This window comes from Lates calcarifer, linkage group LG12, assembly GCF_001640805.2.
Source record: "Lates calcarifer isolate ASB-BC8 linkage group LG12, TLL_Latcal_v3, whole genome shotgun sequence".
Taxonomy (NCBI): domain Eukaryota; kingdom Metazoa; phylum Chordata; class Actinopteri; family Centropomidae; genus Lates; species Lates calcarifer.
Window position 1 is genome coordinate 2,661,175 of NC_066844.1, and position 27,974 is coordinate 2,689,148.

A 27,974-nucleotide genomic window follows, 5' to 3' on the forward strand; every position below is an offset into this window, starting at 1 on the left:
CCCATTTTCTACCACAGGTCAGTGTGGGTCTCTTTTTAACGTGACCATCTTTGTTCAGTAAACTTAACCATGTGGTCATTATTGTAACCATGAAAACAAGGGTCCTTTAACTTTGTCATCAAACCATAAAATTGCTCTTGTGCCTAAACCAAACTAACTGGAAATGATGAGTCCATCTTCTGACTGATCCTCCTCCGCTCAGTGAACACTTTGTGTCATCAGTCTTAAAAAGTTTTGCACAAATAAAGTTTATACCTTCAAGAGAGAGAGAGCGGTAAAGAGGGGATACAGAGAAAAAGAAAAAAAAAACATGCGATCATTAGAGCTAAAGCGGTGATGACACCCCTCTTCAGCTCTCCCTTCTGCTCCCCCTTTGCCCACCCCCCACCCCCCCACCAGATCCATACAGGCTGCAATTAACCACAACAGAGAAGCCATTAACCGTCCTAATTACTGCTTGTTCCTTCCATAGCTGCTCTATATGTGTGGGTGAGAGATAGCTTTGTGTGTCTGTCTGTGTGTGTGTGCATGCGTGCGCGTGTTGGTGGATGAGTGGGTGTAAAAATTTTGTGCTAGGGGTGACAGAGTTTGTGTGTGTGCAGATTAGGGTAATTGTGTGTGTTTACTTTGCATGTATTATTGTGCACATCCTTTCTTTTGTTTTCTCTGTTTATTTTTCAGGTCTGTGTTGTATTTGCTGAGTAGGTGGGGGGTAATACAGCGTGTGTGTGTGAGGTATTGCATCTTTTCTCTTTCTTCTCTCTTTCATTTTTTACCTAACTCCTGTTTGTGTGTGTTTGTGTGTGGCTGTGTGTGATAACCACAGTCGCACTGTGTGCTAGCGTTGTCGTGGACAATAGCTAATTACACATCTTCACCGCCTTCAGCATCATAATGACCGCAATCAGACGCCTTGGCATTCAATAACTCAGAGCCTGTATGTGTGTTTGTGTGTATACGAAGCATGTGCACACTTGTGCACACACACACAGGCACCTGGAGACATCAATCTTTTCGCTTTGGTTTGCTGTATTTTTGTATGTGCATTGTGTGTGACCAACATGTCTTCATACTTGAAAAAATTACCTGTTTGCCAAGTGATTACGAACTCGCCTCTTTTTCTAATCTACCACCTTCATGGTTAAAGAGTTATTCACACGAAACAACGTTTCAAAACAGACATTGTGTTTGGAAACTAATATCAATACTATGCATGTTAGCAGGCAGCAGGTGATTGTATTTTTTTGTCAAATCTCAGTATTGTGTTAATCTATCCCTCAGTATTTACTGACATGCCTACCCTGTCTGTGTCACTCAGCCACAAATCCTTTCACTACTGAAGAAGTAAGTCTTTAGACATATCATTTCGATTAAAGTCTTGGTAATATCCTGAAACAGCTGGACACTGTAGTCATGTCACTCAGTGCAACAGTGTGACTCATTGATATGTTTCTAATAAAGTGGAGCTCTATGGTACAGAAGAGTAAGATATATCAGGCTTTGGGTACATTGTTCATTGTTGGTTTCGCGTCTTTTAGGATATCACCAGGCTCACTACCTCCAGCTGCAAGGGTGATCCAGGGTGACGGCCAAAGCTGTCGTTATTCTGTCGTTGTTAGTTTTCTGTAATCTCTTTGTGGTCAGTTTTAAGAAATAATGGCTAATTTCTAGAAACACAGGGAATTTTTTTATACATATTTTATATCCTGTTTTAATGTGTTAGTGCAAAATGTGTATAAAAAGTTGGCCATGTCATGGGAAACTTTGGTAGGAGTGATGGTTTAGAAAGTTTATCAACTGATTTGTTTTTTTGAGAAAATCATATTTGTATTTAGAATCAGAGGATTTTTTTTTTACACCAATTGCTCTGACATTTTTTGTGTATTATAGCTGTGAATGGACAGGTGCCTGTGTCTTTGTCTGATCCCCTCAGCAGCACACTAGTTCGTTTGTATTGTGACGCCTACCTGGTGATTTGCTGAATAGCCGGTTAATAGTGATGGTATGTCGACTTAATTACCCTATTCAAGAAAATGAAATGGGCTGAATGCATTACTTTGTTCAGTTCATCTCCTTTCAGTGGCATTCTGTGTTTTCTTTTATGCACCCAAAGATGGTTTGCTGAGAGTTGTGCTGTTTTTGCAGCAGCTTTTAATACAAACACTGGCACCTGGCAGCTGCCCAGTACAAACACACAGCACTGCTGTAGTTTCAGCTCATTCATGTGTATTATGCATATTAGCTCAGACAACAAAATATCATAATAGACAGCATTATTATGTTAATTTGTACTATTGTGTACAGTGTTGGTACCTTGTGGCCATTCAGTTGTTGCAGCTTTGCAAACACACTGTCAGGAGGTTTCTCGTTAAGCGTTTTCTGTTTTCACAATATGAGGACTTTTTATATCTTCTGGGTCATATTAAAACTCATCGAAGGCACCATTTACTCACAGATGAAACGCACTTTCAAATTCTCAGAAAACAGGAAAACAGTGCTGTTGTTGTAAAACTGCACCTGTGGTTTGTTGTTACAGAAAAAACCAAGGTGACAAGCTGAAAATGTTAACGTAGTATATACCTGCACTGTTAAATACCTGTGTTGTTAATACACACAGATATGGAACTTAAAAAAACACACACACACACACAATTGGTAGTCTGTGGACCTAATCTGAAGAACCCATTGATTTTCTACCGTACTTCTATTTTACAGTGATAAAAATGGACAGCAGAATGCTACTCACGGTAAACAACAGAATAGTTGTAACAGTTGTGAGACTGTGTGGGTGAGGAGCTGAATATAGGATTTTAATGTGGCAGGAAAAAATAATGGGAAAGCTGTTTCAGCCATAGTTAAATAGCTTGCTTTCATCCACAAGAACTTTAATTTACGGAAAGAGAAAAAAATGGGCACTGGATTATCAGTTGAAACAGTGCTGTTGATAGACAACAATAAACACAGAGTTACAGACAGAGACAAACTGAAAGAAACAAACATGTTAGATTTTAACATCCACAGGTTTATTAGAGTTTTTTAACAGATCCAAAGTGTAGTAATGACCTCTGGATGCTTGAGTTAAAGAAAACAAACGACCCATAAAGCATCATACTTGCTTGTAGAAATTGTCCTCAAACTTTGAACTGCTTATTATAATTAGAAAACACATTTTCTTAGCATGTTAGGATTGCTCCAGGTGTACAATAGTTTTCTGACCTAACCTGTGAATCTACTTGTTTTACAGACTTGAGGAAAATGACCAATTTCATATAGTGTTTAACTTTTTTTAGTGGCTTGGAAAGGTCATATTCATTCCAGTTTAAATAACGTGTGCTGGTTTTTCTTCTACATGATCCCAGTTGTAAAGGTTTCAGTGAGTGTGAAGGAGGCTCCAAAGTGGTTGTATACAAATCCTACATTTCAAACGTGTAAATACCTCAGACAAATATAACCTCCCACAGTGCAGACAGGCTTGTACATATTCATAGAAATCCCTGTATGTAGGTTGAATATAACTCTTTGATCTGTTGTAGGTTACTACCACTCCTGCATATCAGGTAACCATTGGTGCCATTTTATAAAAGAGAGGCTATGACAAAATTTGTTATGTTCCTATGAGGAAATTTACTTACATTACTTATCACTAGCTCAATAGGTTATTGCCAGGTATTGGGTACACTGTCTCTTTCCCTCTTTAAACACATGCCATGCCTGGATGCAAATGATTAGCGCAGAGAAACAGATAAAGAGAGCAATGTCTCTTTTGGAAACAACAAAACCCAGCCTGAGCTTGGAAGTTTTTACACAACAAAATGGCCTGAAGCCAACCTGAATTTGGTGGCTCCTGACAACAGATCAAGATTTCAGTAGCATCTGAAGCTAAACTCCGAGGCCACAGTACTCATCTTGTTCTCTTGAGTACTTCAAGGTAAACTGAAATTTTAAGCACCCTTACTTTGAAGAGTGTAAGACTGCTGCAATGGCTATTGCAGCCATCATCGCACACACACACAAAATGAATACACATTATAAGTACTCAAACAATTCATATGTATGTGTGTGCATCCAAAAAGAGCAGAGTGAAATGTGTGTGTTTGATGTGTGTGTCACTCTACCTAGAGGAGTCCATAATGTAAGGTCATCACGGTTGCAACTAGCACAGCAGAGCCCTCTGGCAAAGCTATACAAGTGTGTGTTTGTGTGTGTTTGTGAAAGGGAGAGACAAATAAAGAGTAACAGAGATTGTGTGTTTGAATGTGTTTGTGTAATTATGTGATATCTCCCTGAGTATCTGTCAGAGCATACACATGCTTTCTTTCTTTTTTTTTTTTTTTTGCTTTGCCTGCTTGTGAAACCCCCCCCCCCAATCTCTCTCTCTCTCTCTCTCTCTCTCTCTCTTCTCTCTGCTCTCTCTTCTCTCTTCTCTGGTCTCTCTCTCTCTCTCTCTGTCTCTGAGTCTCTCTCTCTCTCTCTCTCTCTCTGAGTCTCTCTCTCTCTCTCTCTTCTCTCTCTCTCTCTGTCAGCCTGGCCCACTCTCTGTCTAATATGTTTCCAGTGACCTTGAGGCAAAATGTGAATAGCTTGATGCATATGTATGTCGGTGTTTCCTGTGTCTGTGTGTGTTAATAGACTCAGTGATACTGTAGCTAGTCTGTCAGGACAAAACAAATATAAGAACGAAAGCACAAACTTTAAAGGAATACAACTTTTGTGAAATATACTTGTCAGGACTAAGATGAGAAGATTGATATTCAGTCATTCTGTGTGTCGAGCAGAGAAATGACTCGCTGACTAAAAGTATGTTGAAACAACAACCTCCACTACAAAAGGAATGTAGTATAGAATTGTATCTTGTATGATTAGTATGTTAATGATAATTATTTAGCCATGACTATATCCAAAAATCACCAGCAGCTTCTCCTTTAAGTCTATAGTGCTGTGAGGTGTTGCTCTGTTCAGTTGTTCAGTGGTAGTATTTGGCTTCAATTTCTACACGTTGAAACGCACATCAATGCACAACATGCATATAGAACAGCTTTGAACTTGTTAGAATGCACCACTGATGGAGACGTGCTAGCTGTTTGTCCACTGGATGTTCTTAGCTAAATGTCACTTACAGTGATGTCACTGCACAGCATCCTGGGCTGTTTGATGGAGAAATGCAGTGTGAGCAGTGTTAGAAGTGGCGCACAGGTGTTGCAGCCTCCTGTGATTCTCCGATTTGACATACAGTATACGGCCTCTTTTACACCTTGTTTTTGAGCTCTGGGCCAGAGTGTTTGTTCTTCTATATTATGCTATGCATCTGTGGAGGAGTTGTTTGCTTTCCTCTTGGCTTTGCAGTCAGGTGAACTTCATATTGTCTCAGTGAGTTGCTTGATGCTGTTTTGCACAAAACCTTGTGTACTTTACTGTCAGCTTTTTTTCATTGCCATACTGACACCCTATTTCCAGGTGTTTTCACACCAGTTCACACACTGACTCATGCAACGCTGATGACTGCTATATGACTCAGAGTCAGCATTTGATATGCATGTCATAGTCATAGACATTACAATAATGACTTAATAATCTGTTTTTACCTTTACCTAAATAAACCAACCACCAACCAGTGTTACCATATTTGTCTTTGTTATTAAGTCCATTATTACTGGACTCTCAAGACTTTCTTGTGACATCATGGCCACTCAGAGAGGTCCCTGACCAGTATAGACTAGTCTGTTGGCTGGTGGGCAGACCTCTACTGTCACAGGACAAACAGTCCAGTGCATCGCTTACCTGTACCTGGATGACTGAAATCTGCAGAGACACTTTACTGTGCAGTTTTGTGAAGAGATCCTGAAACTGGTGCAGGATTATGAACAGGCAGTGAAGAGGAGCAGGACAACAGCAATCACATCCCTTTCAACCAGGGGCACAGTCTCATCCTCACCAGCCAGTGTTGAGAACAAAGAGATTGTGTGTGTGTGTGTGTGTGTGTGTGTGCGTGCGTGCGTGCGTGCGTGTGTGTGTGTGTGTGTACGTGCATGCGTGTGTGTGTGATAAAGATTTGGTGAAAGCTTGGGGGAATCCTGCAAGATACTTCAGAAATGTGTCTGTTAGTATTCCCTTCATGCATGCATGCACACACACACACACACACACACAGGCCCAGCAGGTGTTTCTGGATAAAGCTGGATGTAAATCTGACGGGTGGAATTTTTCACCTACAACCCTGTAGAACAAACAGAAAACACTGCACTCATAGTTTGTTTTCCACAAGTACGTGTGTCAGAAGATAGAGTTTGGTGCTTCTTTTCAAACAGAGAGGAATTCATTTGTGTGTGTTCTTCATGGTAACAAGTAAAGCTTTCTTCACCTACCACTAGTCTTCACTGGTCTGAAAACTGATGTGTCTTTACTAAACCTGAGATAGACCAAGCCAACTGATCCCAGTCTTTAGAAAACTACTCACCATTCAGCATTTGCCAAATCTCTGTGTTCAGGTTGTGTTTGTTTCTGTTACTTCATCCATCATACAAAAAACTGCTCTTAAACAGCACATTAAAAACATTCATTTACCTGAAGTGGAGAAGACCAACGATTTCAAAATGGAGGTCAGGTTGAATGCACTTTGGGGGTGCAGATATTCTTGTTGAGTTTTCCTCTGCACTTCACAGATCTGCAGGCTGAATAGTCGCTATTTTGGTCATTCACATTTCATTCACTCACTCAGGCAACAGTAAGTGAGCTCTAAGCTTACGAGTACGCCATTATGAATCTCATATCCCGGGCTTTTCTATTTTTATCAGAAATGTTATAGCAGCTTGTATTCTAGACACTCAGTGGATTTTTTAATGGCCAAAATGTATGTATATTGTTGAAAATAGCCCCTAATAGTCTTGTGGGCAGAAATAATATCAATATGTCAAGAAATAAAAGAATGAAAGGTTGCATTTTTGTAAAACCGTAAAGTGCTCAAAACTGGCAGAAGCAGTAAACAGATGTTATTATTTCTATATATTTTCAGCAATGCAGTTAGCATTGGAAAACCTTTTACTGTTACTGTTTTTTGAAGTTCATTTTAAACATGCATTTGTTCATTCTGCCATTACTGCTGTGATGGACATGAACTATGAAAAATGAACAAAAATAACTTGGATTTTTACTCTGTTATCCATCCCTTAGTCGGTCAAAGTCTGGCCCGCATGTGCTAAAGTCATTACTAACTCTGCTTGAAAAGATGCTCATGCTATAAGCAGCACTTCCACTGCAGGAGGAAAATCTGGCCTGATGCCTCTTCTATAACTCAACCTGTTCAGTAAGCTGACAGCAGCCAGCAGTCATTAGCCTAATCACATTCAAATTATTCACCAGGAGACACTAATTTATCAGAGTTGGAGAGAAAAGGCAGCGGAGAAGAGGCCTTAAAAAGAAAATGTGTCAAGAGTGAAGCTGATGTCTATATCCATTCAAAAAGACTATTAGTGCTACCAGACCATGTTATGTGTCCAAATGCCTGTTGTGACAAATATGTTTGCTGTGTGCCGATACCTCAGCCACCAAAACTCTGGCAGGAGTGATTTGTGGGCTTGGACGACAAGAGTGGAGGATTCATAACGCCAGGGGGAAAAAAGTTGTGACTAAAACAGTTTGTCTTACATCTAGTCAGAGAGACAGAGATGGCCAAGTTGCCTGAAGTCTTCTTTATGTCACACTATGTATTTACAAGTTACTGTTTGTGTGTCTGTAGATACACATTTTTTGTGTATTTTTGTGTCTTTGCAGGCCCGCACATATGCAGGTGTACATTTGTTGCCTAAATCCTTTAGCGTGTGCATCACTCTGCTGCTAGAGGCTTGTGCATGTTGGTTTGTGTGCATATTTGTGTGTGTGTTGATGAGCAGCCTCTGGGGTTCATTATGCCTGTGACAGCCCCACAGCAGGAAAGCAGCCTGCCAGATAACTTATGAAAGCGGTTTAAAGCAAAATTGAATCCACAACTTATGAATTATTAAACTTATTACACCTCTGTGAAGATCGCTAAACTCCGAGACACAACAACAATGGCCTCTTTTCCACTGTCACTGCTGGGATTTCTAAGCATTACCAGTCGGAAAGTGCTGCATATTTCAAAGTCGTTCGAGGGCAGGAAAATGTGTCATGTATGGAATTTGCTGGATGGAAAACACTTAATACATTGAGGCTGTTGGAGGGCAGGAAACTACTTGTTGTGTGGTAGAAATACGTTATACTTCATACGGTGAAATTGATGGAATATGCACAATGAATTTTCATGTGAAAAAGTATTTCAAAGGGCTGATAAAGAATATAGAAAATATAGTAGAAAAATTGTGCTTCTAACACAACATTCCAGATTTGTGTCTAATTTACTATATAGTTAATTCTGCTGTAGGAAATACTTCTACTAAATGTTACACAATCCAAGCTCTGCAGAAAGAAAGCAGATCAAAGGTCTGTTTGGCAAGTGTAGTTAGGCATGATAGATGTGGAAACTGGATTTGAATGCATAAGAATACACACATTAACATGAACATCAGCCTCTTTGACAGTTTCACTTTGCTCCTCGTCAGCGAGCTAACTATTAACTAACAGAGGAGGGTTCCATCAGTGTTTTTATCAACAATAGATCAAGTGACTATTTGTAAAGTGAGCATTTCCAACTCCTCCTTTTGCTTCTATAGCACACATGCTTGATAAGAGACTGATAAATCCACTGTACACCACCTGCCATCACCAAGCAGTAGACACACATGGTTACAGACTAGCTGGTTAACATAGTGGAGCATTTAGCTGCTAAAGAGCCAGTTTAAGAGTTGAAATAGGTTTGAAATTTTTAACCAGACAAGGCAGTGCTGCTTTTCAACCTACTTTTAAGTTATTCTTTAAGATACATCTCAAAAAACACATTCACTCCAACATTTACCCAACCCACATGTCTTTGGATTGTGGGAGGAAACCCAGGCAGTAAGCAAGCGAATATGCTGCAGAGCGTTAGTGCTAACCACTGAGCTGCTGATGTGGATTTAATTTTTTGAAGTGTGTAAAATTAACACCACTAGTTAAGCTTGGTGACAGTATGCTGAAATATGCCCTACATACAAGAGCTTGAGTAGTTAGAGAACAAACTTAGTAGATTTCTGCAACAGTGAAATTGAGACTGGAAGGCACTCTTGTGGACCAGAGTGTGAATGTAATTTAGAGAGGAATTAAAAGCACAACTTAGGAGATAAAGGATTGTGCAGGACACTCAGCACATTAAAATCCTGCCCAATTTCTTGGCTCTGTTGATCATTGTAAGCTGATTTAAAATGCTGCTTCAGGTACAGAAACATAAAATACATATTTATTCTGCAAGTTTAGCAGAGACGTTTATGTTTAAGCTGTGGTGTAATTGTCCCTCATTATAATGCAACTTAATGACACTTCTGGAGTAGGGTATGGGAGTAGTTGAGAACTGGCTTATGAATTGTTAAAGTTATCCCGCCCCTCTGATGGAGCAGAGGTTGTAAAATAGGACACTTCCTCTCCCCTCAGAGCCAGAACAACAACAGCCTCAGCTCCACTGTCACAGCTGCTGTCAAACTGAGTTAAAGAGTGTGGGTTAGCAAAATACTTAATATCCTTTATATATCATTGATGGGACCATACATTGGAATCTCAAAGTGCTTAAGAAAAAATGCTTGTGACTCCCTGAAAATGAAAATTATGAGCTCTGAGACATTTATTAAGAAAATAAATTATAGCTTAACGTGATTTTCAACCCAGGTTCCTTCTTCGCCCCCCACAGGCGACAAAGGAAATGAAGATTTTACTCTTAACAACTGTATATTCAGTCAAAGTCCATTGCTAATTTCTGAGATTTTTTCTTCCTCTACCATTTTCTTTTGACCTCAGTATCGCACAGTCTACCTCACACTTTCTTTTCCTTTGAGCCTCCCTCTGTCCTCCTCCAAAATGAGCAGAATGACACATTGAGAGCAGAGTTAACCCTGCAACTATAAAATAAAGAAAATAAAACAAACAATTGTCCCTGCACACTGTCTGCAGGTGGCTCAGGTGTGAAAATACCAGAAGCCGTTCAACCTCCTTGCCTGTAGATTGTGCTCATTTGCACCACCTTCAGGCAACAAACTGCTGCTGTTGCTGTTCTTGCCAATAGGTGGCACTGTTGGACTGAAACTAGAGATCCACATCTACACAACTGAAACTGCAGCCCTGCTGTTGGATTATATTTTATGTTTTATCAGCTAATCCTCTTCTGTCATTGTCAAAAACCTGCCAATTTGCACCAGCTGTAGCAATAGAAAATAATAACTGTGGCAATTTGGACAAGTGGACATGTTGATATTGCCCACAGCACAAAAAAAAAATAATAAACTGGTTGATTTGCTGGTTGGTTGATTGTTTAGTTGGTGATTTAGTGTTGGAGTTTGACTCCAGCTTGCGACATTTCTAGTCAATTCATCAGTTTAAAAGTGCAGTTTGAGCCACCTGTGGTGATCTGAACAGAGCTGAATTTCTCTCTTATCAAATATTAAAATCCTCACACGTCTTTGCCAGAAAGTCTCTGCCACAGACTATAAAACAGGACATCTGTTCCCCCCTGTGACATATAACAACAATGGCCTCTGTGTCACTGTTCAACCAGGGAGGAGACTGACTTCATCAACATGTTACACACGGCCTTACCGATGCATCAGACTACTGAAAGATAGTTACACTGACTGACTGTGTAAGGTACTGTACCTGGAAAATCTCCCTTACATGTAATCGACTTACTACGGTACAACGTGGGTACAATTGCACTTGTGATAGTGCTAAGTAGATTATGTTTGGGGGAGGTTTTTCAAGTATTCACATGGAATTTTTGTAAATGCAAATTTTTCACTTGTCAGGAAGGAAACACCCCTGAAACAGCATTTACGCAGCTTTTTGTATGTCTTTAACACAGGGAGACCTCCTGATGCTACATCTGTTCACTGAGAGAGCACACTCAGTTATCTTGGATGTTCAAGAAACAATTAATACAATTAATAACATCTATTATGTTCATTGGCACCAGTTTGTGTGGGGACTGTGGAGAATATGTTTTTACCAGATAGGGGGCGTGCAGAGGAGGAAGATGTGAATCATGGTTTGAGAGGGAGATGAAATGCATTTAATGATGGGTGAGTGTTGGCAGATTTACATTTCTGCATGTATGTTTGTGTACTTTGGTACAAGATCTCTAATGATGTGATTTTTGTGTGAAGGATGGGATGGTAGAACATTGTCTCCTCTCTCACTAACAACTGTTCAAGTTGTAAAATTAAAAACAAAAAAGTATGCATGGAAATGTGGAGAAGATTCTTGTCTGGTGTATTTGATAAAAACAACCATATGATGCTGTAAGACGTGTGTGCTATCGACCCTGACTTCTGCCCCTTTACAGCTCTCACCCAAACACCATTATCTGTAATGAGCTGTCATCACTTTGACCTCATTCTTAGGTGAACACCATTGATCTTCAACTTATATTCATAGCCTTAATCACTCTTTCTTCCATCTGATTTACCCCCAAAAACATATGATATGCAGAGTCATATATACCATTTAGTTTTGTCACTGAAAAAATAGATTTTTAAACCAAAAAAAGAAAGAAGATTCCCTCTAAAGCTTGATTTTTTTGCCTCTGTTCTCTCTAGATGACGGGCCATATGGAAAAACAAAGGATATCTCTGGACCAGACCAAACCATGGCCTCAAGAAGACACAGTATACCAGGTACATCCCCTCTCTGTCTGTTCATCTGTCATCAGTATCTGTCTGTCTAATCTATCTGCATAACTGTCTATAATGCTGAGTAGACTACTCTGTGTCATCCAGATCCTGCATCAACACACTGAAGCTACATAATGATCTCCTCATAATTTCCCTCAGACAGATGCCTACAGCAGAATTTATTTGCTTAATTAGTTTGAGACATTTGCAAAAAAACAGCTTTTCACTGTCAGATCTGGGTAACTGTCTCTAGTTCACTGTCAGATTCTCATGTGCCTTGTGTGCAAGTGGCAGAGTGACCTGATGACTGCAGAGATAGCCTGATGACAAGGTTGCAGGTTGTCTGGGAACAGATGTGCTCGGTCAGCACAAACTCATCCACAAAACATTGCTATTTTTATATTTACTGCCATGATTAATTTCTTATCTTGTGTTTTCATAAGGGAACCATGTTCCTTCTCCTTCCTCAAAACAATCTTCTTGGTAGTTTTATTGGTCTTTTACAGTGACCTGATGCTGTAGGAGAAGGTGCAAATTAAAACTCAAATCATAAAAGCAGTTCAGTTTTTTACTAGTCTCACCCATTGCTATTGTATGGTGTTGGTATAAATGTTTACATGACCCTTTCTGCATTATGTCAAAACCCAACATCACATTAAGTGGGCAATATATCACCATAAGCAAGAAAATCCCCAAACTGTTTTATTGTGACTCTGATGTAAAACATCAAAGGTTAAAGCATTATCCACTTTTTATTTTATTGAAAAATCATCCTTTAATGCCACCTGTGTCAAGCACACAAGCAGAAAACTGGTTAAAAGTCTGTCTTCTCTGCCTGCGCTCAGAACAGATGCTCTGTTTATGAATGAAATACAAGTGTGGATTCGGCACACATCCAGGGTAGTGAACAAACCAACCTATCAGGCACGCCATATGTCGTCGTAGGAATGAGCTCGCTCTTTTGCTTTTCTTTGCTTTATTCTGCCACCATTTTAAAGAGCAATGAGAAAACTGAACTTTCTTTAACACACATGAATTTCTATCACACATCAGATCACACATTCCAGTCCATTTTCTTTATCAGGTTTTCTCTTCTCTCTTTCTTTATCAGTCTGTATTTATCCATGTGTAAATCGGCTCCATGTTTGGTCTCAGCATTCCTTTTTTTCACAGATGTAGAACTTTGTTTAATTTATCCCTCCACATTGTTGCTGACACACTGTTTCCTTGTTGCTGTGTGTGTGTGTGTGTGTGTGACAGGTCATCATTACTTGTAAGATAGGTCTCCCCAGTTCTCTGCTTACATAATGGAAATCATTTCTTTCTGTGCAGCATACATTAACAATCTTCTCATAACTGGATTCCCTGAGTGTCCAAATGAAGCAGTAGATAAAATGTATTCAACCCCAACATGGTCATTTCTGCACCTTTGGAGGAAAAACTCATTTTGTGATGGATTCAGTTCAGGAAATGTTCACGGCATCAAACTGCATTTGTTAAACTTTGGTGCTTTTATGCAAATATGAACAGTACAAGGACTAATTAATGAATGAGTGCCTTTCAGCAGGTTGTGTGTTAGTGTGTGTGTGTATGTGTGTGCTTTCGTGCATGCTTATACCCACCAGAGATAACCGTGGTGTGAAGCACCTCACTGATCCGGAGTGTCGCCTGAGGGATTTACCTAATCTAGCCATCTATCACACCAAAGCTTCATCTCACCTGTGTGTGTGTGTTTGGGTGTGCTCTGTGGGTGTGTGGGTATGCTGGAGTGTGCATGGTGGATATAGAGACCAAATGAGAGATAGCACTTTATCTGCAATACTCACTCAACATTTCCTGCTGCCTGTGTGTGTGTGTGTGTGTGTGTGTGTGTGTGAAAATGGTAATTACACAAATAAAGACAATGAAGGGACAGGTCTCTGTCAGCACAGCTCAAAGGTTTTATTTTTCCTATTAAGTCTGCACCAGCTCGCTGGATTTTCATGAATCCAAATCTTAAATTTGCTTTCTATGATAAAAGTTAATGTCATTATCAGCCACTCACATACTGATGCAATATTTGCTATGATGTTATATTGTATTACTAATGTGATAATTGCACTTTTGAGATACACATTAACATTATTCACTCCCTGACACCAAAGTCTTTTATCCCTCTCTGGACATGAAAAACCAAAGTCCTTGGTGCTCTGGTGTCTTCTCACAGTCATGACGTTCATTTTAGGTTATAGAAACACAATATTTCTACCATTTCCCTTGAGTCTGAGGTGCAGCAGCCTTGGGACTGTAAAACTAAACATTCTTTCTGATTTCAGCATTTTAACATGACATTTTAGCCTAAAGGACAAGTCAGTTTACAGGTCCTAGGGAGTTTTGGTGAATATAAGACAAAAAGTTGCACAAAGTCTGACCTCAAGTGGTGTAACTTGAGTCAGTGTTGGTTGGGACTAAAGAAGTTTGAAAGTAACTGTCTCATCTCTGCTTGTGGCTCAAGGCTCCATTAGTTAGTGTAATACACTCCAATATCCAACTGTCAGTGGTCAAGGTTTATTGTGGGTAATGTAGGTGCCAGGTATTGATAAGTAAGAAGAGAATGAATGAAAAAACACCGGCGGTATCTTTGGGGTCAAAGCTTCTCCTTTGACCTTGGCCATACGCCGACTCAGACAATTTGCTGTTGTGCAGGGGGTTACGTTCTGTGCCAGGACCATGAACTTCCTGCACCTGATTATGTTCTGCAGAAAAAAAGATCAGATAGCTGTGCATACAGTCATGGAGGAGCTAGCCTGTCTTCATGAACTTTTGTCATGAACTCTAACTTCAAAGCAGCAGAAGGATGAAGGTTAACTGAACTCACGTCGTTCCCCAGTCAACCTATTAAGTTGTTTACCTCATCAAGCCTTGACTCAGCTCGAGAATAGCCGGCCCGCTGCAGGAAATAGCTGTTAGAAAAGAGGTTACATGTAATTTTTCTGAATATTGTGATGCTTTTGTTTATACAGTTGTTTAATTAAGTGTTTAGGGAATATGTTGTAGCACTGTACAATAGTTTTTTGTCCTCCTGTTGAAATAGTCAGAGTGGTTCCTTGATCCTTGTTATCACAGTCCACAGAGAAAATTCTCTTCAGTGGGTTCAGTGGAAGTTTGTATATTTACATAAGTTTAAGACAAGTACACTCAGAAGTCCATCAGTAGTTTTGGTTTCAGTCAGGTGATTTAGTTGCATTGTGGGTAACGCAGACAACAAGGAAGAATAATGTCTCAGATTCTGCTCTACTGTGAGTCCTCCTTTAATATGAGTTAGATTAGCTTTTACTTCTTTTATTTCTTTCTCAGCACAGTATGTAAAACTGTCTCCATCCTTAAAGAGGAGGAATTAATTCTTTGTCTAGTCATAAATTGCCAACTGAGTGAAAGTAAAGCATGCACTTGAGAATGCCCCCATAAATGGCACTACTGATTATAGCCCGTACTGACTCTGTCTAATCTAAATGTGTGGTCTGAGTATATCCAAATCATATTATTATTTTTGCCCTTCAATAGAGTTTTCTGTCTTTTGTAGAAGATTTGTTTTAATTCATATAATTTAATCTAAAGTTTTCTGACTGCTGTACATATTTGCTGTTACTGCAGTTGTATTTTAACCTTTCAAGGCTTTTTCATCACCGCCAGGAACATTTCAAGTGGAATGACTGAAAGAAACAATGGGGCTTTGTTAATTCTCATTAACTGATGCTTATCTTATCTGACCTTCACATTTACATTTTAGTCATTTCTGCTGATTGTCTTTTATTGAGCTGACATGGGATCAGTGTCTCACTCAAGGACACACAGTGGCAAACGTCTTTTACTTTATCCGCCTTGTATCTCTGCTTCAGTTTAATCTGGGAATCAGAATGGATGGAGGGCAGCCACTAACCACTTATCTCTCTGCTATATTTTGTTTGTGTTTGAGTGTCTGTGTATATGTCTGTGTGCATATTTGTGTGTGTGTGTGTGGATACGTCCTTCTCTTTGCCCGTTTTGTGTGTGTGTATTTGTCTTTATGTGTGTGTGTGTTTTCGGTTAGAAGCTCTGCGGGGGGTGACCATGGTGGAGCTGGTGAAGAAAGAAGGGAGCACGCTTGGCCTCACCATCTCAGGAGGAACTGACAAGGATGGGAAACCACGGGTATCAAACCTACGGCCTGGGGGTCTGGCAGCCAGGTGGGTGAACACATGCACCACCAAAGAGGCAGAGGAACAGTGTAAAATAGTATTAATAACAATAATTTTACAATACACCCAGGACTGAAAAAATAAATTGGTCATGACGTACGGCCACATTTTTAAAGCAGTGTACATCTGATTGTGCAGTTGTCATCATACCCATGTCCATGCTTTGTATGCTCTCATCCCTTTTCTGTGCAGGAGTGACCAGCTAAATGTTGGTGACTACATCAAGTCAGTGAATGGCATCAATCTGACCAAACTGCGGCACGAAGAGATCATCAGTTTACTGAAGAACGTAGGAGAGAGAGTTCTGCTGGAGGTGGAGTATGAACTGCCTCCTACAGGTACACATTAGCTGAACATCATATACTGTTTACAAGGGTCATAAAGTAATAGCTCCGCTAAGGTTGCGTGATATTTCTCCATTGACACAGAACTTTGACACTGGATGTAAATCAGGAGATAGAGAATCATCCAATATGAATGCAATTCCAAGGTTTCTGGGCTGAATACAGTAAAATGCAGCCCCCTCAGTCATTTCAGTGAGACGACTGTTGGTGCAGCTGGAATCCTGATGCATAGAGCTGCAGCAAAGCACACACACACACACACACACACACACAGGGTTGTCAAACGCAATGCGACGCCATCCTGTCGCTCTGTAATTCTACTTTTTCCTCTGGTAATTGCATGGATAAAACAGTTGTTTCTGTGATAGTTTTCCAGGTGTCTTTGTTATAGTATCATACAGCGCTGCACAGTGTTTTCTCATGTGAAAATCCTTTAAACTCATGGACCTGAACACCTGGTCATAAAAAGAGTGCATTGCAATATGAACTTAATGAGCTCATTGTCTCACTGAAGCACCAACCACTGCCTCATCTGTATGGGGAGTTACGACAGCCACAATGGAGGCCATCACATCAGAGACCATCAGAGTTACAATTTAGGAATTGTAACTCACACTGTGCACTGTATACATGTTGGGATCTAGGTGCAATTTAAAGTAAAAAAGTTCTCTCATAGTGTTATAATTGTCTAGTGTATAATTCCTAAATTATCCAGTTTCATTTTTCTGTATTAATCTATATGCTCCATTAGCATGAAGTAAAATTCAGTGACTGTGAACAAACTTTGAATTGTACTTTATTATAGCAGCAACTGAAGCAAAGTATTCTAGAAAACGCTACAGTATCAGCCAGAGTATAAAATCCTCTTCTCTCTCTCCCCCTCTCCCCCTCTCCACCTTTCTCCCCCTCCTCAAAGCACCAGACAGCACCTCAGGGGTTATTTCAAAGACAATCGACATCTGTTTGCACAAAGAGGGGAACAGTTTTGGTTTTCGTCATGAGAGGTAACTATGAGTAAAATAAACCAAACTGTCACTTGTCTAACACTACACACTTATGTGGCTAATGTATAACAGGAGGACTGGTAATTTGAAGGTTTCATTCCACTAACCACAAACTGTATATACTTTAGATTTCTGCAGTTCTAAAGCATGTTATGTAAGTTCAGTGTTCCTGGCAGACATCTTTTCACTGTTTAGCGTAAACGTCAACATGTGGGGTCTTGTTGAAATAGGCAGCCCATTACAGTTAGTTGCATTAATTTCTGTCAGTGTGTTTTTGTAGAACAAGTCCTCATACCTTAAGGCAACACAGAGGAGTATTTTTTATCTGTCTCCTCCGGTGGTTAAGGTTTGGTTAGGTTCAACCACTTAGTTAAGGTTAAGGAAAGCATGAACCTCTCAACATCCATGTTTTGTTACTGTTGGTCGTCTTCTGGGTATAAACTTGTAACAATCTGTTGATCTGACTGTCCAGAACAATCCCAATTGGAAATTGTGTTACAGTGTGTGGCTTTACATAGTTGTTACAGTCAATATAAAGGAAAAAATCTTCTCACTGTGATGGACTACCTACCTGACACATGTTTAAAGTTATCTGAAAATGGAGGATGTGAGGGTTTCTTACGGTGTGAATCCCCTGCTCTACTTACAGGCGGCACACAGGAGGACTGGCACAAATCTCGCCCCCTAGTGGTCACCTATGTCAGGCCAGGAGGTCCAGCAGACAGGTATTTGACTGCACACTCATGCAAACGCAAGCTCATAGTTACTGCACATACTGTCACAGTACAGTCACATACTGTATATATACATACTGTACATGCACATAAACGAACAAACTCGCACAAAGCCACATGCACATACATACAGTTTCACTGAAACATATCTGAGCAAATACACAAACACACACACAGTCAGAGCTAGATATGGATATTGGGATTTTTTTTAAGGTGAAAAGGGCAATGTCTTTCAAAAAAGTGACGTCTAGGAAGAATAAAAGATGATGATGAACACTGGCCTCTATCGAGTTAAAACTAGCAGCAGCACAGTTCAGCCAGCTCCAGTCAGGAGTCTGGGAGATTTGTCTGTGCCCTCATGCAAACACACCCCAAGGATAACAGTGTCATCCCCTGTGACCGTCACTGGTATGTTGACAGTTATGTGTTACTCATAGCTGCAGCGGCATGAATCACCTCATATCCCTTTAATGTTGTCATCATGTGTCTGTCTCAGCCTTCATGTTTAAGTAATAATCCATGACATTTTCATATAAATGTCAGCTTTGTGACTGTTTAAATGATGGAATGCAACAATGATTCAACCGTCTGTAGATCCAGAACATCCAACTCTCACAAAGTCACACTGAAATCTCCCTGTGAATAATACCCTCCTGTAAAGTGAAACAATGCCTTTTAGGTTTCCAGTTTGTTTGGGAATATGCTCTGCTAAAAGGTGTGTATAAGAAGTGAACCTAGCAGACAGAGAAAAGACCAGAAACTTAGACCTGAAGAAAAGATTAGTGCAATGTTATGTTAGAATGCAAGTTGTAAACACTATCCAGTATCCTGAAGCAGGGCTGGGCTGTTATCTAAAACATATATTTAAATGTTGACATTTACAGTGATGATGACAAATGCAATGATAAAATGTTGTAATAATCAGATTATGATACTTTCATCCTCATGTTTGCCCATTTCTATCATGTCAGTTTTAATTCATTACAGTGTAACCAGTTAAAACTTGTGCACTTCTGGACTGGACCTTGAGCTGTTTGGATGGTTTAACATCTGGCCAGATGGTACTGTCTGTCATAGCAATTTACAGTTGTGAGTGCTGTGATGAAAAGGGGACAGCAGCCAAGGTTATGTTTTCTGCAGTGAGGAAACATTTCAGTTAGGCTTCAGTGAGGCTTCATCTATGTCACTACACATGGGGAGGGTTTATACACACAAGCTGTCCATCACAGAAGCACAGGGGGAACTTAGTAAGCTTTGGCATCTTTTATAATTACTGTAAAAAATTAAAAAAAGTTTGGATCTAGCGAGGATCCCAGGCAGTGGAACATAAAATGCAATAAATAATGCAGCATGAAAATTAAAGAGTGCGTCATGTCTTTCCTTGAAATGCATTAAAAAGCTTACTGATACTTACTAGAAGTGAAGACATTACAGATGAAGGTTAGGTCTGCAAAATGGTTCACTCTAACCCAACTAAACACCTATGATTGGAGTGATGTGTGAAACCGTGCTGTCCACCACCATCACAACACCAATATGTCTTTTTCAAGAGTAGTGATCATCCCTCTTCAGCAGGGTTCAACAGACTTGGAGAGTCAATGACAAGGAGCACTGAAGCTGATCTGGAGGCTTGTGGTGAAATAACACCTTTGTGGTGATGGTTTTGATGGAAAAACTTGCTGCTTAAAACTCCTATTTTCAGCTGCTGCAGTTGTTACTGCAGTGTTACTCTAGCTGAGGCAGGAAAAGATTATAAAAATAAAGTGTAACCCTCCTCTCTGATCACTTAACAGCTTCAGTCAGTTGATGCTAGACTTTAGAACTGTGAGATGCTATTTTTATTCTAGTAGCAACTATCTGTGGAAAAAAAATCTGCATATTTGAGGCTTGTAAAAATGGACAGTTTCATTGTTACCCAGTAGATGTTTTAATTAAAATTCATTGCTGATCTACCAAAACGATTGATTTATTATGACCTACGGTCTGGTCAACCTGTATATTAACCTATAGATTGTATAAATATACAGTAAATGAGCACACACAAAGCAGATTTTCATTTAAAATACATCCAAATGTTCATGCACAGATACAATAAACCTCCACAGGTTCACATACAAATTGACAGACTGGGACAAGACCAAGATGAAATTCTATCTTACTACTGAGTTATTTCACCCTGAAGCTCATCTAACACCATTCTAAAGAAAATCATCCTGAAAATGTGGGTCAGTCCAGGGGAAACGAATGAGATATTCATGCTGCTTTATATCCCATTCATATGCCAATTGGAGAAAACCTAATCCACAGCACCATACAGTCCCAGGAGTGCCTACATTTTTAGCATTACCCAGTGGGAATTAAATTTAAAAAGAGGGAGTCATGGTGTTTTTTGCAGGACCACAATGAAACAGTTTTCACTGCATCATTATTTGGACAGAAACAGAGAGAGAGCCTGTGGGTATTAAAGCAGGCTAAGGGGGCTTTCACATCAGGGACCCAGGCCTGGATCTGAGTTCTCTTGACCCCAAAGTCCAGATCATTCAGTGACATTCTTAAGGCAATTTACTTCAACCAACAACTTAAAATAGAGCTATCTTTAGGGCAACAATCCACAAACACAGTTTAATCCACCCTAACTCTTGGTTGTGCACCTTTTAATATACATTTATTTCACCCTTTTCCTGATCATATGGAGACTTGTCAAATGTGAATATCAGATATCAGATATTAAACCATTTTGTTCTCATGAAACTTTTAATCGGACCTTTATTTGACTCTAGATATTTCCTGTGAAACTTCATTCTTAAGATACTTCTATCATACAACCCAGTTCTTGCTGTAATAAAGCCTTTTGGTCTCAGCTTAGCTTGCATCATGTTGTTAAAAAGCTTCAGGGCTATTAGCGTCATACTTTACAACTTCTGGCTGGTATAATGACAGCTCTGTATTACTCACACTCTGGCATCATGCATAAAGCATCTATCAGCTCTCTAATGCAGCCCTCTGCATGAAAAATTCAAAATGCTGCATTTCCACTTTGGGGGGAAATAAATAATTTCCTGAAATATACCATCGAGTGCCTCTGAAATATCAAGCATCCAGTCTGTAAATGTGTTTTTGTCAACCAAGGGAAATTACCTTATTTGAAATGAAACTTGATCACATGGCATAAAGTCCCATCTCCATATCCATCTTGATTGTTATTTCCACTGCATTTGTCGTCCATTTGAACTTAAATCATTATTCATTATTAATTAATTATTATGAAATTATGCTCAAAGTATCAGACAGATGAGTTCAGAAAGACAGACAGGAGTGGAGGTGAGAGGTAGAAGAAGAAAGAAGCTTGTAGGACCCAAGGAAATTAGTAATATGAAAAAACAGCATCATAAAAGCAGAAGGAGGAGTAGAAGCAGGGATTTAAGAAAAGGTGAGGTAGGAAGGGTATGGTTGAAAAGCCTTTTGCTCTGATTTTGGAAGGTTTCTGGTGAGTTTGTCATTTGTCATGATTTTCCACCATTATTTTTTAACACACTATATTGTGTCATGCACTTGGTTCTTTAGCAGTGTTTGTTACCCAGACATTCAAATAAAGCATATTTGGACTTGAACTAGAGTGACTGAGGATAGAAAGGAAGAAGAGGACGTATGGGAGAGAGGAAGCAGCAGTAACAGTCTTCTTTTTGGGTGGTTTGACAAATTTTGGTCGGCTGTGTTTCTGAATTCTCTTCTATATTCACTGTATTCACCATCATCATCGTGGTTTTGTTTGATTGTCTTTTTGTGTGTTTGTCCGTCTTTGTGTGTGTGTGTGTGTGTGTGTGTGTGTGTGTGTGTGTGTGTGTGTGTGTGTGTGTGTGTGTGTGTGTTTCCAGAGAGGGCACGCTGCGTCCTGGTGACCGTCTCCTCAGTGTGGACGGCGTGCCGCTGCACAATGCCAACCACAGTGATGCCCTCATTGTGTTGGCTCAGTGCGGCCAGGAAGCCCTGTTCCAGATAGAGTATGATGTCACCATCATGGGTGAGAGACCACACACACACACACACACACACACCAGACTCAGACATGAATTAAACCTTGGGGCAAAGGTTTCTAGACTTTTCTAAAATGCCACTGAAATTAAAAAATGGAATGCTTTGTTGATGTGTTGGTATTTTCTGCCGCCTCCGGTTGAGCTCTGCCTTAGTAAAACTGCTCAGTTTAACTCACCCAGAATGCATTGCAAAGAATCTCTGATCATCACAATGGGTGGTTTATACTCTGGAGGGCACTATTGCCTCAAGCTCATCTGCCAGGCTACTTACTGTTGGTGATACAGAGACAGAAACGTACTCTGCCCTGTCATTGTTGTCAGTTCATCTGCATCAGCTCACAGTAAAGAGGAAAATGGTTAAAATTAAAATCACTTTTTCAGATACAGTAACGAACGCTTCTGGTCCACTATTAGTGGAAATTGCGAAGTCACCAGGAGCAACGCTGGGTATCACGCTGACATCGGCCAATCATCGAAACAAGCAGGTCATCGTCATCGACCGGGTAAAACCTGGCAGCGTGGTGGACAGGTACGAACACACACTCAGTCACACACAATATGTTTGCACACATGATGATTTACTCTCCAAAATCTCTATCAGACTTGAGATGAGAGAAGCTCTGAGCTGAGTGGTGATTTTAACCATGCAGTCAGAGCTCTAAGGTTCAATCCAGCAGTGAGTGTTTTATAGGACTGTTTGTTGCCCTGGGTTTTGCCTCTCAGACTTGTTGAGGTCTCGCGCAGCCTGAGAAGAAGACCTGCTAATTTCACTGGTGACAATATATAATTATAATATTGTCCATAAACTGCATTGGAATTAAACATTGAACACGGATAAGTCAGTAAAAGACAACGTTCTGTTAAGATGCAACTATAACATATACAATGAATATAATACAATGAAATTAATTGGGTTAGTGCATTAATAATGCAGCAGGCTGCATGGCTTTTCTGAATGGTTATAACATATAACACTGACATACACACTGACATACACACACAGGTACACTCTATAACTAATAGAGACCGTACAAGGCAGGATATGGCCCCAAGCCTCAGTCTGACTCTAAAACATGAAGCATTTGAACTTTGTGTCAGGGCTGAAACGAGCTCTGAAATAACCTCAGTCAACTGAACAGGTTGACAGTAGAGGTCCACGTTCTGTCTCCATTCATTCCCACAGGTTGGAAATTCATTTTTTAAATTTGAGCCGCAGTATGAAAAGGCAGAGGCGCCAGGCTGACCAGCTCTGCAGCATGCTGAACTCAGCCTGTCAGGCTAACCTGACAAAGCAGAACAAAAACAAGGTGCCTCTGAAATTATTTCTGAAACAGCTAATTTTGCCTTATTGCTCACATCTCTGTGTTTTACCAGATGTGGAGCGTTGCATGCTGGGGATCACCTGCTGTCCATAGATGGGACGTCAACAGAACACTGCACAGTCCTGGAGGCAACACAGCTATTGGCAAGCACAACAGAACTGGTCAAATTGGAAATACTCCCTTCCCATCAAACAAGGCTAACTGGGAAACAGCACGACACAGGTGGGTGTAGTTTAATTCTTCCCTTCATTTACACTGAGGGAGCATGAAACAGATGGAGCAGGTCACTTCAAGCCAAGTTTGCATGACATTATTGTCCTTTGAAGCCAATTTATGCAATTTGTAAGAAAAAATCACACACCACAGTTTTACATCTCTGTGGCCTATATTGTGTCATTATATCATTAATATCACTAGAACTGTGATATTATATGCACATATAGTCAAAGCATTTTTGTAAATTGCATAAAATTGTTTTCCTTAATAACTATCTAAGGACATGTATCGTACCTCTCATATGCAAATTCATGGGCTTTCTGAGTAACCTAACTTATCTTGAAGTGCATGGTGTGTACAATTAGATGATCTTGATTTTCAAACAGAAGCATCACCAAAAACAAACTTAATGCAGCGAACAAACTACCACTTAATTTAAAATACCTGGATGACAAAGTTAGGTTAAAGTTAGGTATTATGCATTTGTTTCCTTACATAGAGAAGACTTCTGTGTCTTCTACTTGTCAGGTGTTTGACAGTAAGCAGAGCAGCGTAATACAGAAGTGACATGAAGACACACAATTAAATTAAATAAGAAAACACAGTAATTCAGTCACTCCTGGACACATTATTTAATCACAGCATTTTAAAGTGTATTCGCTGTTGTTAGCCAGATGGTGTGTGTTTAGTTATGTGGCCAAATTCAAATCCAGGTTGTTGTTTTCACTTGTGTTGTCCTCCATGACGGCTGTTAACACAGTGTGATCATGTTGAGTAAAATATGTGATGACACAGCTTTGTAGCTGTGTGACATTTCACACGTCAGATATTTGCTTGGCGTCCTGTTTGTGTGCCTGTTTTCAGTGTGTGCACAATACTGAATTCATTTGTGCTTGTGTTAATGTGTCTGTATTTCTGTGTGTTTGATGGTGTGTGTGTGTGTGTCTGTGTGAGCGCCCCTGCTCTGTATGTGACTGTGTCTTGAAGTTAATGAGTGCAATATTCTCTTGATGAGACTGAAGTTTTTGGCTGGCAACCTAGTTTTTACAGCCAGCTCCTAGACCATCACGCTCAGTGTGTCTGTGTGTCTAATACAAGCCTGGTTTTGTTCACAGTGGGTCTGTAGCCACCTAAATCCTTAATTCTTTTTTCAAAGATTCTATTTCTAGAAGTAGTATTAATGCATCTGCAGCAGCTGCACAAACTCAACAACTGCTACACACCCTAATAACAGTTGATTTGATATGAGCATGTTCAGTGTTAATGTATGGACTTTGCCCAATATGTTACATTTTGTGGTGCTTGGAAAAGAGTTCAAATAGATTTCTGCCTGAAGTGGTCCTGAATGAGTCCTGCTGTCATTTCACAGCTGGAAATTGCTGCTTTCTCTCTGTATGTTTTGTCACTTATGGTTCAGAAAAGTGAATTTTCTCTTCAGCTGGACAGCTCAGAGACATCAGCCAGCTGAGTCTCCTTTATTTTACACTCCTAAAATAGAATTTGAACCTGCTGTCCAAAGTGGATACAACTGAATATACTGACTTTATGTTTTAGTGAATTGTGTGTTTGGCTTTCATCATCCAAACTAGATGAGAGTTGTAATGTAGGGATCCTCATTGGATTCACTCAATTCCATGGAACAGACTCTACTCCACCTGAGCTGAATCAGGTAATCAGGTAATCATAATTACATTTTGAAATTTGATTTAATGAGATGTTGGATTAGATATGTTTTGTTGTCAGTACAGAAGGTGAAAATAAGACATTTCATTATTTCTATTAATTTGTTTTTTGAAGCATATAAACAAGTTTCTGTGATATTATTCTAAGGCAGCGTGGACACCTGTTGTTTTTTCAAATTTAGCTGGCTTGGAATAGACTTTGTCTCACCTACTAACTGTCCATCATCTGTTGCACTGAGCTCATCTAATTCGATGACATGTTATAGCTAAGGCCTGCTGAGTAAGCTGAACAAAGTTTATTATTACTTGCAGGCTGCCCAGAGCATCTTGCATTGAAGTAAATATTCATACCCTTATGATGCTAGAGGACAAATGGCCAAGGCAGTAGAGGTAATATAGTCATATACTGTATATACTGTCATTTTGGATAAACATGACACTGAACTAGAGCAAAGTAAAAAGCGTAGCCAAGATATTGTTAGGATTAAGTTGCCCCTCGCACATTTACCAGATCAACTGGAATGGCTCTTATCTCGCGGAACGCCGATTGAGGAATATTTTGGCAGCGATGGCAGCTTTGTGCATAATTAGTTGAAAGAGTGTTTCTTCACACGTAGCCAAGCGACGGCTTTTCATCTGCTGGAGAATTAGTGCCAGTGGATTTACAGGGGAAACGCTGATTCCAACAGCTGCTTTATTATCCCAGGTTAATGCCTCACAGCTGAGGGGTTTAAATATGACAAGTGTACACACACAGCGCAATCATACAATGACACAGTGTACACACCTATAAACGCATGCCTGTTAGCACGTACACTGGTTAATAGACATTTGTAATGCTGTAATATTGTAATAACTTGAGTTATACAAACATGAATTCATTTACTTTCTTTGTCTCAACCACACACATTATTTTCTGGTTAGTGGGAAAAAAAGTTTTCTATTGTTGCACCTTTGACCTGATTAGAGACTCAAGAGACGATGAGAAAGACAGGATTAGAGAAAATGCTGAAAGAAGAGACTAAAACCTCTACTTTAGGCCACTTTCTATAGAATTAGTGTGGGGTGGGAGTTTCAGCTCAGCATGAAAGGGACAGGAAGAGAGAAAGTTGAAAAGAGGAGTGACGAATGAATTAGGAGTGACGAGGAATGCAAAGGCAGGATGGTATTTAATTAAAGTCATTACACCTTTCTTACAGCTGTCAGACGCTGCTTACAGCCTGCCGCCTCCTCTCTCTTTTCCCTTTTCCTCTCCTCTTTTCTCCTAATTCCTTCTCCTTTCCTCTACCAATCTTCTCTCCTATCGTCCTTTCTCCTCTATACTAAGGACAAATCTGCTGCCTCAAATATCCCTTCTTTCTTGTCACCTTTTATTCTCTTTTTCTCAGTTCTCTTCTTGCCTCTTTTTCTCTCCCACCCCTCCATTCTGTTCTCTTCTAGTTTGAAGTGGCAAAAACTGTATAAAGTTCATTATAAGAAAGTCCTTGAAGTTACACATGTGAATTAGAGACACACACACACACACACACACACACACAGTGGAAAGGTCGCCATCTCATCTCACATCTCCCTCATTTGTCTCCATGAAACCAAATTCATTCTTTCCTTCTTCTAATCATGGTTGTGTGACCGCCTTTCTCTGCGTGTATGTGTGTATTTGTGTGTATGTGTGTTAGGAAGTGAACACAGCTCATTAGGATACTGATGGCCTTGCAGCAGACCTTGCGGCCAGCTTGCCACTGCTTTATTAATAGACACTCTGATTAAAGGTTTTGCAGTGTGTATGTGTGACTTTGATTTTGTTTCAGTGACTGTTGTTTCTGCATAGATCAGTGTTGGTGAGTCTGGACATACACACACTTTATGTATTTTCTAAATTTTATGAAATGAAATTTTACATCTTTTATGTAAGGTGTGTGTGTCCTGCCCGTGTGCATCTGTTTTACTGCAGCCATGTCCTGTCAGCAGATCCATCTCTCCAGTGTGTTCCGCTGGACTTAATGACTTTATTTTTACTTGGAGAGGATTAGACGGGAAAATGTTTTCACATTTCTCAGCTCTCACTCTGGCTGCCCAGCTCCTCTGCTCCTCAGACCTCCTGCCAACTCATCGGTTTAGATGAGACGAGTCGCATGTCGAGGAAACAAAAGATCTGCTGGATAGATGTGGCAGCACAGGGCAGCTTAGGATCAACTTCAGAGTTGAGATAAGTGTGTGTGGTGAGGATTTACACATGAAGCTGTGTAGGTTGTCAGACTTTAGCCTTGATTGTATTGTATTGTATTGTATTGTATTGTATTGCTGATACACTTGGTGGGAATTTCCCCAGATGAGGTTCTCCCCCGCATCTGAGGAAATGTGGCTTTTAAACAGAAGTGCACAGCACTGTTCACCAGCATTTCTGTGTTTTTAATCAGGCTTGCATTTTGTAGCCAAGGTGTTGTAGGCCTAATTAACTGACAATGAGTTAATGCTGTATGATATGATAATGAATAAGAGTAATAACTGGTTTATTTGGAAAGTACTTGCATCTTAATTGGCTTTACAGGTGTTTCCTATATCTGTAGTTAGTTGTGGTCAGTAGTTTTAGCCACTTTTCTAAATCATTATGCACGTTTTATAAACTGTAGATAACCTGTTTGTTGTGTATAGTTACCTC

The 27,974-nt window shown here is 39.9% G+C and overlaps 1 protein-coding gene across 1 annotated transcript in view; it reads left to right on the forward strand.

The window, feature by feature from the left end:
• The window catches only part of grip2b (glutamate receptor interacting protein 2b), a 135,191-nt gene that overhangs the window by 86,200 nt on the left and 21,017 nt on the right, over nucleotides 1–27,974 (forward strand). The window contains 8 exon segments of the mRNA XM_018661968.2: nucleotides 11,688–11,765; nucleotides 15,832–15,967; nucleotides 16,172–16,317; nucleotides 17,240–17,320; nucleotides 17,971–18,052; nucleotides 21,937–22,082; nucleotides 22,477–22,624; nucleotides 23,470–23,639. Of these exon segments, the coding sequence (XP_018517484.1) occupies nucleotides 11,688–11,765; nucleotides 15,832–15,967; nucleotides 16,172–16,317; nucleotides 17,240–17,320; nucleotides 17,971–18,052; nucleotides 21,937–22,082; nucleotides 22,477–22,624; nucleotides 23,470–23,639 (987 nt within the window).